Source organism: Pinus tabuliformis, chromosome 1_2, assembly GCF_031772625.1.
Source record: "Pinus tabuliformis cultivar Carrire ecotype Pingquan chromosome 1_2, CPIR1, whole genome shotgun sequence".
Classification (NCBI taxonomy): Eukaryota; Viridiplantae; Streptophyta; class Pinopsida; order Pinales; family Pinaceae; genus Pinus; species Pinus tabuliformis.
Genome location: NC_142298.1, coordinates 678,075,363 through 678,086,562, shown reverse-complemented (window position 1 = coordinate 678,086,562; position 11,200 = coordinate 678,075,363). Strand labels below are relative to the sequence as shown.

Genomic DNA, 11,200 nt, shown 5'->3' with positions numbered 1-11,200 from the left:
CCAGTGAATAACGGGAAACATGGAAAAGCTCAAAGGTGCATACCATTTGATTGAGTCTAAGAATCCCTTAAGCGGTGAATGATGGGATACATGGTAAAAATCAGAGGGGAATATCCTTGATTGGGCCTAGGAATCCCTTGACTGGTAATAGTAGGATACACGGTAAAGCCCAGAGGGTGGAGACCTCGTAGGCCTAAGAATCCCTTGATCGGTAATGACGGGATACATGGTAAAACTGAGAGGTTGAGATGGACAAATTCCTCACGGTTTAGGTGGAGAGATCTGGAGGCATCCATGCTTATTTAGGGCCTAGTGATCCAGTGGGGATTGCAGTAAAGCCTGGTTGTATTGATGAAGGTTCATGCCTAGTGATCCAATGGAGACTGTGGTGAAGCTCGAGGAAGCCCTGGTTGGTTTTGTTGTGAGTCCCACATTCATGCTTGGAATATGGTACGAGGGTGATTGGATGAAAGAAATATTTGGTTCAGCCCAATCTATGGTCAGGTGGTTCGTGGAAGTCCCAGACCCAGTTGGCTTTTACATTCAATAATAAGAGCTTCTTCTCCTTGGTATTTCATGTGTATATGTACTAGTTCATATGTGGCTCTTATGGCTGTTATATCCCTGTTATTTCTGTTGGTTATATGCTGGTTATGAGTATGTTTCATGACAGACTTGATGTATGGTTCTCATCATGTTTTAATTAACAAATGAATGTATGACCTAATAGATGATAATACAACTATTGTTATATAACAACAATGCTTCTTTACGAATCTCAGATAAGTATGAGACCCTTATGCTAAGATATGTTGTTATGACTTGTAGGTTACATATTTGTGACATGTTAGATCGAGTACTTGCACTAATGATTGCATTAGTAACTTTGTTCCATTGTTATTATTCATTTATGAAGGTTTCATGAAGTTTTGGGTAGTGGCCTGAGACCTGGCCCTGAAAAAGTGGCTCAGAATCTGAGGTCGTTGGCACATAATTGCGTGAAACAGTCCACAGTCGTTGGCATGCCTTACTGTGGGAGCGACTAGAAGGCCTCAATCACATGCATGGCTTGTCATGGGAGCAGCTGAGGGACTAGATCAATGAAATGTCAAGTTGTCTCAAGGGTTGGCCACCTGGAAGGGTTGGTTAGCTCCTGAAGGTTTTGTAGCTTGTGTGGAAGGTCAGTTTGGTTTCGTTATGTCAATTCCACTTCCTTCACTGTACACGAGGAGTTGCATCACATCATAGTAGCCTCTCATCACATGTTTACTCCAACGAACTAGTTAACTTGGGTAAACGTGAGAAGAGGGTGTTACAAATATCTTTTCACTTTAAAAGAAGTTTATATTTCAAGAGATTTGATCCCTCTAGATATTTGATAGATCCAAAGTTACAATAAATCTAAGTTTATTTACATTATGGTAAAAAATTTGAGATATTATTTTAAAAACGATATATAGAAAATTAAATAAATTATAATGTTGATAATACTAAAAAGATAATAGTAACTTGAACAACATAAAAAATAATATTTATGAAAATAGTTAGCTCAATTTTACTTAATCTCATAACATTTTATTTATAATTTATAATATTCAATCACTTAAATTAATCAAATAAAATAACATTTTCATGTTAATTTGAAATAAATTTTTTATTTTTAAAGACACATAAAATGAATTTATATTAATTCTTCTTTCTTTTGTTTTTAAGAATGTATTATGTATTTTGATAAATCTTTCTTCTTTTTATTTTTATTGAGAGAATGTCAACCTATTAATTTTTTTTAATTTAAGTCAAAAAAATGTTAGTATATTAATTTTTCTTTTAATCTATATCTTTATCTTATATTCATAAATAAAAGATGCCATGATATTTTCATAATCTCTTATATATCAAAAAGACATAATCTCAAATATTAATTATGTTAAGCCATTCAATTTATATTTTTAATAAACATAATTTTAAATATTAATCACTTTATACCTTTAAATGACAAATATAATTTTAGCGTATGGATCAGTGATCACTTGATAGTGGGCAATCAATATTTCACAGACCATAGGTTCATTAATGCGGTCGAGCTGTATATGCCCGTCACTAGATTATGTACTTGTTTAAATCTAACAATGGACATATACAACCCGACCACATTAATGTCACTAGATTATGTATTGAGCGATGTATATGCTCGTCATTAGATTACGTACTTGTTTAAATCTAATAGTGGGCATATACAACCTGTCACTAGATTATGTACTTGTTTAAATCTAACAGTGGGCATATACAGCGCGACCGCATTAATGTCACTAGATTATGTACTTGTTTAAATCTAACAATAAAAGTTGTATATGCCAGTCATTAGATTATGTACTTGTTTAAATCTAACAATGGGCATATACAACCCGTCACTAGATTATGTACTTGTTTAAATCTAACAATAGACATATACAACTCGACCACATTAATGTCACTAGATTACGTACTTGTTTAAATCTAACAATGGGCGCTGTATATGCCCATCATTAGATTATGTACTTGTTTAAATCTAACAGTGAGCATATACAGCCCGACTGCATTAATGTCGCTAGATTATGTACTTGTTTAAATCTAACAATGGGAGTTGTTATGCCCGTCATTAGATTATATACTTGTTTAAATCTAACAATAAGCATATACAACTCGACCACACTAATATCACTAGATTATGTACTTGTTTAAATTTAACAATGAGAAACACATACAACGGAACAACATTAATGAATCTACACGAACTGAAAAATATGTATCACCATGATAATAAAAAAATTATATCACTAGAAATCCAAGTTCAAACAGGCCTATAATTGCATCTTTAAATTTATATTATTCTTTTTGCATTTACCATTCAAATTATCAAATAATAAATATATCATACCATATGAATAAACATATTGAAATATACATCAAAATGTAACTGTGCTGTGTAGAATTAATGCATTGACATGCTCACCCAACAGCTCACATACAAATCTTGACTAGGCTTTGACATCGTCGTGATTATACGCACAGCAATTCCAAATCTCTTCCAGTTGAGTGGAAGTGCTGCAAATTCGACCTCTGCTACGCATATATACACACATAATATCAATCTCGCCTCTGCCATGCATATATACACATAATATCAGTATCTTCCGTCAGCTCCATTTGGAAAACAATGAAGAGCTCTGAGAGGTCAATGCCACTGCGTCTCTCCGTGCCTGCCCGTCCCCCGCTTCACAAACCAACAACATCCACAACACCGTGGAGCGCCAGACAATACCCATCATACCCAAACGTGTTCACTCCATCCTCCTCTGCCTCGGTCAAGCCCCTTCCTTTCAGCCCCTCGCCCATTGCAACACCCTCGAAGCGACCGAGGGCCAATCCCTACCTCCCATGGCTCTGCAAGCTCCTCGAACTCAGCTCCCTCTACCTCCTAAACTCATGGCTGAAGAACCCTGATAACCCCAATTCCTCTTCTTCTTCGGTCCTTAGCCTAGCCCCCTTCACATTCCTGGCCCTGCTCCTCTCAGCCCTGCTCACGGCCCTCCTGCGGCGCCAGCCCCCGCGTAACCGATCGCTAACACTCCCCAATCGCCTCACGCTCGGCGCCAATGGCTTTCTCCTGGCCCTGCTCTTCCTCGTCCGCTTCCATGGCTGCCGAGCCTGCGGTCCTATGGAGGCCGTCCTAGCAGAATTCGCCGGCGCTCTTGCCGGAAAGGCCCTGCTTTCGGATGCCAAATCATCGGAGCGCGGCAAGCGGATCCGCGGATCCGTGGCTCTGGTCACCGGCCTGTTTCTGCTCTCGCATGGCTGGGACAGGGCTGGCTGTTTTCCGGCGACCGGGAGTTACAGCGATTCATGTTCGAAGCTTTTTCCGATGCTGGCACCCTTAGCGGCAGGTTTCATGGCTTCTCTGGAGAGATCATGGGCCAATCGGAGCTCCGTCAGGCACTTTGGTAAGAGACGAGTCCGTCTGATTTCTCTGTCAATTGCTGCTGCATTTCTTTTTCCGTTTGCCGTTTTTAGTTATTTTCTATCCGGCTGGGACTCGAACCCCGGCTCTCTGGATTTCAGCATCCTCTGGCCCTTGTTTAGTACTGTTGGTTTCGGCGTTGTGTTCTCGTTTTATGGCGAAACGTATTGTGAAGAGAAGCTCTTGATCCCCACACTGTCCCCTAACATGTTCTTCGTCACCGTTTGCTGCACGTGCCTGCTAGAGCTTGTCTTTGGCCTTGAGCTTTCGCTTTTAGGATTTCTGTTTTGCTCCCTTATTCTCTGGGTTGCCGTGAGAGATTTGGGGCCACCATCTGGATGGAATGCATATTCAATTCTTGAATCTGATCCCTCTGATTCGCTTTATTCTTTATTTAAGAACCCCTTGAAACATATTTTGAGCGAAAGGAAGTCGCAGAAGATCGCACTTTTCCTTTTGATCAATACTCTCTTTATGGCTGTGGAGTTCATCTATGGATTTATGAACAACAGCCTGGGGCTTATTTCGGATGCTTGCCACATGCTGTTCGACTGTGCAGCCCTTGCGATCGGGCTCTACGCTTCGTATATATCTCGGCTTCCTGCAAACAGCAAGTTCAATTATGGTTATGGGAGGTTTGAGGTGCTTTCTGGGTATGTGAATGCTGTTTTCTTGGTGTTGATTGGGTCTCTCATAGTTTTGGAGTCTATTGAGAGAATTCTAGAACCCCAAGAGATTTCTACAGATAGTTTACTGATTGTTTCGGTCGGAGGACTTGTGGTCAATCTTGTGGGGTTGGCATTTTTCCATGAAGCACATCATCATGCCCATGGTGGGGGTTGTTCCCATTCTCAGTCTCATGAAAGCCATGGACACAGCCATTCCCATTCTCATTCTCATGAAAGTCACGGACACAGCCACACTTGCACAATTAGTGCTGCTCCTTGCAGTGGCAGGGAGCACAATAACTTGAAAGGCGGTGATAGTTTGGATGAGGTAAATAATTTCCATGACAATCATGACCATAGCGGTGGTGTTCATAGTGATGCTCATATTAGATGCAACGATCATAATCATCATGAGGACAAGTTTTGTCATCAAATGGCACATGATAATACTTGTAATAGCCATAGTCACAGTGCCAACGGTGGGCAATTGAACCATGAGCAGCATCAACTGATTGTGTCATCAAACGAACATGGTAAGCATAACCACTCTTGTGCACATGATCAGCTGATGTGGGGTGAAGATGGGCACAAACATTGTCTAGACGATTCAGAGAAAAAGGATGGTGCTCTACAGGGTGAAGAAACAAGATCTGCCTGTACGTCTCACCATGTTGGTAACACCAGTGAACATCATCAACATTGTGAAAACAACCATTTACATACCCATTCTCATTCTGGACACGAGCATTCTCATTTGGAGCATAGCCATTCTCATTCGGGACACAAGCATTCTCATTTGGAGCATAGCAATTCTCATTCAGGACACGGGCATTCTGATTTGGAACGTAGCCATTCTCATTCGGGACATGGGCATTCTTATTTGGAGAAGAGCCTTTCCAACTCGGGACATGAGCATTCTCATTCTGGACATGGGCATTCACTCATGGAGAAGAACCTTTCCAATCTGGGGCATAGTAATACAGCGGAACTCGGCAAGTCCAAGAATCACCGACATGTTGATCACAATATGGAAGGTATTTTCTTGCACGTCTTAGCAGATACTCTGGGGAGTGTGGGGGTAGTTATCTCTACCCTTCTGCTAAAATATAAAGGTTGGATGGCAGCAGACCCGGTTTGCTCAATATTCATATCAATTATGATTATTTCATCTGCCATTCCTTTGCTTAGGAATTCAGCGGAGATATTGCTGCAAAGAGTACCTCGATTCAATGAGCATGACATAAAGCAGGCATTCAAGGTTATCCAAAACCTGAATGGGGTGCATGACCTTCAAAACATCCATGTGTGGAGCTTCACAAACAAGGAAGTTATAGCAACTCTTCATCTGCATATTTCTGCTGAAAGTGACAAGACTTCAATTGGGAACCAGGTAGCCCACTTGCTTCATGACGCTGGAGTCAAGGATTTGACGCTTCAGATGGAATCTTCGGGAGATTCTTAGGTACTGATTTTAACCATCATTTATATCAGATGCAGCAGACTGATCTGTTTTGTGGCGTCTGCAGGTAATGGGCTTGCTTTCTGACATTTTACATCACTTTCAAATAGGTTTTAGATGATGACTTTTTTCGGTTCTTTGTAATTGTGATTCATCTGATCCAAAATGTCCTACCATCAAACCCTTTAAACTGCTGTAGTAGGAGCATCTGCAAATATTTTCCTTGCATTGAAAAGACACCTAAATAACTCTGTTGCATCCAACAGAAGATCAATAGTATAATCTTAGAATATGAAGTTGATATCAAAAGAGTGGATTCATAACATCAAATGTCAAGGTAATTGAGTATCTAGGTTTCATTTTAAAATTCCTCAAGCAAGAGGCTTTAGCCTGAAATTCCTTAGAAATGACGTTTAAGCTTTGCAGAGCTGGGTCCTCTGACCATACATTACATAATTTACTGTAATGCGTTGGAATTTATATGAAGCACCTCTTTTCCAATTGTCTGGAAATAATACTGGAATGTTAGGGATATGTGGATTATATTTTAATAGTGTTTCCAGCTATCCTGGTTAGGGTGTGCAGTAATCAGCGCATGGATTAGACTGGATTAGGTCATTGTGGACATAGCTAGGTTTATTTTTGGGGCAAATTAGCAATCCACTAATTAAAAGTAATCACATGGATCCATGAGAAGCCATTCTAGACTACCTTGCTCTGCTATAGTGAATTTCAAAACGGCCAAGCTTTTAGGTATGCATTTTATCATCTAGGTAGAGCTTCATTGAATATAGTCGTGTAACAATCTATAAGCCAATATTTTCTCTGTATGGTGCATGTAAGTACGTTGTTTTAAAAAAAATTACTGTTAGTTTCTGGAATAGCTTTCTGAAGTATTACCAGTATTCTGACTTGTCACCGGATGTATCTTAAAGCTTGCAATTGTTCCATGGTGTATCAGAAAGCTTGCATCTGGAATCTGTTGGTTACAATCAGCCTTCTTCATTTGTCCATATGTATGGTCCTCTTTTCCCGATCTCAATTTTAAACAGATACATGTATTTTATTGGAAATTTATAAAATAGTCAGAGCAGCGGTATAGATAAATTGGAAATTGCTTTTATCCAGCAAACTCTTTAGTTGGAAAAATTTAGGACATTGTAATATTAATAAAATTTTGCAGGTTCATCTAATCAAGATTGGAAGTATAGATATGGTTAAGCTGTATCATATTGATGGATGCCAACACACTAATATGAAAAATAACAAGCAGAATTTCATCACAGTTAGGAACAAAGCTGATCACAGGAGCTGGCAGGCAGGAGCTGGCAGGAGACTGGTGTACCAAAGGACACCGTGTCCTTTGCCAAAGCACGGGCAGCAAGGATTATATGTACCTATCTAAACACTAGCAAATAACAACCGTCATGTACTGCGATGAGGGTTAGTCTCAGCAGACAGTTGTAGAGAGCTAAATTAGTTACAAGATCTTTACATGAGCAGATCCTGATAATGAAATGTAAAGGCATACTGCTGGTCTGTTCAATGCCAACGTTTTATAAGCCATCTGGGCCTTTTTCTATGCTTCAAGGAAGGACCATATGTTTTTCAAGGCTTCTAAAATTCCATATTACAAACCATCCTGAGGAAGAGTCATTATTAGGTGGACAAAAGAAATCATTCAAGAAGGGATAAACTTTTTTATTAATTAAAAGTTGTTAAAATTGGCCATTCAGCTGTCATTTTACCAGACTAACTCTTAGTAATTGTGCTTGTTAGATGGGGTAATTATATTATTTTAGGCATTCATCTGTCTTAAGAGTGTTACATAGGCAGATTATTTTTAGTTCTAACTGAATCACGTTTGTAATATGCTCTGCATAATTTGACTGTACAGTACAATGTGGTTGACTGTTCATCCTGTCCTGTATAAATTACATGGGAACAACGGAATTATCATTCAAGGCAAAACGATCATGCACTCAATTTTTCCCTTTGGAAGAGTGAGAATCCAGGAGATTTTCATTACTGTCAAATTTACAAATGACAATTGCAAGTTTCTGAGGTGGGCAATGTAGCAGTTACAACTGCTTACCAGTATGTCTTTCAGGATTTTATCTTTCATTCTATTTTGAGCCGTATATTTTGTTTGTGCCTTTTTTCATGCTGACCGTTTGTATTCAGTTGCTTTTGAGGGTTCTGAATGGCTGATCAAGATTTATTTGAAGATTTTGAATATTTTCAGTGAGTTTGTTGACATTGTTTGCCTATAACACCGAAGATTACGTTTTCATGTGATGCTAGTAGATACAATCTTGAACTCTTAACAGTTCTTTGCAAAGAGTTTATTCCATTTAGTGGACAAAAGAGACCTATAAATGTTTGATAATGTCCATGAAAAATGCTATTTATAGATCATAAAATATATGTCATACCAGATGGAAATAAGTAGGGAATTGTTTTTGTTTTTAGTCATCTTTGACTCATCAGCTCTATTAACAATTTGTTCAGGACTGAACATGTCACAATCAGGATTTGAACTCAAGTGAGCACAACAGTTTCTATTCTCAACCACAGACCTAGATCAATTGCCTACTGTATATCATGCATGGCATAATAGTGACTTCTGCTCAGATGCCAGGTTGACAAAAAAAATCATTCCATAAGGGATAAGCTTTTTTATTAATTAAAAGTTGTTAAAACGGCCATTCAGCTGTCCTTTTACCAGATTAACTCTTAGTAATTGTGCTTGTTAGATGGGGGTAATCATATTATTTTTGGGCATTCATCTGTCTTAAGAGTGTTACGTAGGCAGATTATTTTTAGTTCTAACTGAATCACATTTGTAATACGCTCTGCATAATTTGACTGCACAGTACAATGTGGCTGACTGTTCATCCTGTCCTGTATAAATTACATCGGAACAACAGAATTTCATTTAAGGCAAAACGATATGCACTCAAGGTTTCCCTTTGGAAGAATGAGAATCCAAGAGATTTTCGATACTGTCAAATTTACAAATAACAATTGCAAGTTTCTGAGGCGGGCAACGTAGCAGTTACAGCTGCTAACCTGTATGTCTATCAGGATTTTATCTTCCATTCTATTTTGTACCATATATTTCGTTTGTGCTTTTTTCATGCTGACCGTTTGTATTCATTCAGTTGCTTTTGAGGGTTCTGAATGGCTGGTTTATTTGAAGATTTTGAATATTTTCATGGAGTTTGTTGACATTGTTTGCCTATAGCACCGAAGATTGGGTTTTCACGTGATGCTAGTAGATAAAATCTTGAACTCTTAACAGTTCTTTGCAAAGAATTTATTCCATTTAGTGGACAAAAGAGACCTATAAATGTTTGATAATGTCCATAAAAAATGCTATTTATAGATCATAAAATATATGTGATATTAGATGGAAATAACTAGGGGAAGTTTCTTTTTGGTCATCCTCGAGTCCCATCAGCCTCAATGAACAATTTGTTCAGGACTGAACATGTCACAATCAGGGTTTTAACTCAAGTGAGCACAACATTTTCTGTTCTAAACCACAGACCTAGATCAATTGCCTACTGTATATCATGCATGGCATAATAATGACTTCCTTCTGTTCAGATGCCAGGTTTTGAGAATATTTATTATGCTATATTCATCCTGCTCTGGTTTTTCCATAACACGACATCCAGGTCGGGCAGACCATATTGAGAATGGGGCCCTGTTAGACGAATGAACATTCTGTGAAACCTCATTGGCATAGAGAGTGTAGTTATACATGAAGCAACATTTTTTGTTGTTCACCCGGTGAACTAGGTTGAACAGGTGTTGGAGCTTTGTTGGAGGGTTCATGTTGTTGGAGGGTTCATGTGAGATGGGCGTTGCAACTGATACTAGTTGCTAGACTGGATTAGGTCATTGTGGACACTAGGTTTATTTTTGGGGCAAATTAGCAATGTAATTAAAAGTAATCTCATGGATCCATGAGAAGCCATGCTAAACTACCTTGCTCTGCTATAGTGAATTTCGAAAGGGCCAAGCTTTTAGTTATGCATTTTCTCATCTAGGTATAACCTCATTGAATATAGTCGTGTAACAATCTATAAGCCAATATTTCCTCTGTATGGCGTATGTAAGTGCGTTGTTTAAAAAAATTACTGTTAGTTTCTCGGATAGCTTTCTGAAGTATTACCAGTGTTCTGACTTGTCACTAGATGTATCTTAAAGCTTGCAATTGTTCCATGGTGTATCAGAAAGCTTGCATCTGGAATCTGTGGGTTACAGTCAGCCTAGGTCCTCTTTTGTCGATTTCAATTTTAAATAGATACATGTATTTTATTGGAAATATATAAAATAGTCAGAGCAGCTGTAGAGATAAATTGGAAATTGCTTTTATCCAGCAAACTCTTTAGTTGGAAAAAATTAGGACATCATAATATTAATAAAACTTTGCAGGTTCATCTATTCAAGATTGGAAGAATAGACATGGTTAAGCTGTATCATATTGATGGATGCCAACACACTAATATGAAAAATAACAAGCAGAATTTCATCACAGTTAGGAACAAATCTGATCACAGTAGCTGGCAGGAGACTGGTGTACCAAAAGGACACCATGTCCTTTGCCAAAGCACGGGCAGCAAGGATTATATGTACCTATCCAAACACTAGCAAATAACAACCGTCATGTACTGGATGAGGGTTAGTCTCAGCAGACAATTGTAGAGAGCTAAATTAGATTACAAGATCTTTACAAGAACAGATCCTGATAATGAAATGTAAAGGCATTCCTCTGGTCTGTTCAATGCCAACGTTTTATAAGCCATCCGGGCCTTTTTCTATGTTTCAAGTAAGGACCATATGTTTTTCAAGGCTTGTAAGATTCCAAATTGCAAACCATCCGGAGGAAGAACTATTAGGTGGACAAAAGAAATTATGCCATAAGGGATAGGCTCTTTTATTATTTAAAAAGATAAAAGATGTTAAAACGGCCATTCAGCTGTCCTTTTACCAGATTAACTCTTAGAATTTGTGCTTGTTAGATGGGGTAATCATATTATTTTTGGGCATTCATGTCTTAAGGGT

At 38.5% G+C, this 11,200-nt stretch overlaps 1 protein-coding gene across 13 annotated transcripts; it reads left to right on the top strand.

Moving 5' to 3' along the window:
- The first annotated feature begins 2,978 nt into the window (after positions 1-2,978).
- On the top strand, positions 2,979-10,384 carry LOC149207504 (uncharacterized). 13 transcript variants are annotated; one of them, XR_016252645.1, is made up of 3 exons: positions 2,979-6,127; positions 7,086-7,140; positions 7,411-7,880. XR_016252645.1 is itself a non-coding variant. In XM_089395757.1 (2 exons), exon 1 carries the CDS (start codon positions 3,197-3,199, stop codon positions 6,125-6,127), a length of 2,931 nt encoding a protein of 976 aa, XP_089251883.1. In that variant the 5' UTR covers positions 2,979-3,196; the 3' UTR covers positions 10,369-10,384. The 13 variants fall into 13 exon arrangements, 1 of the variants encoding a protein (XP_089251883.1); XR_016252649.1 differs by having other exon boundaries at positions 7,398-7,880; XR_016252644.1 differs by having other exon boundaries at positions 7,308-7,880.
- The last annotated feature ends 816 nt before the right edge of the window (positions 10,385-11,200 follow it).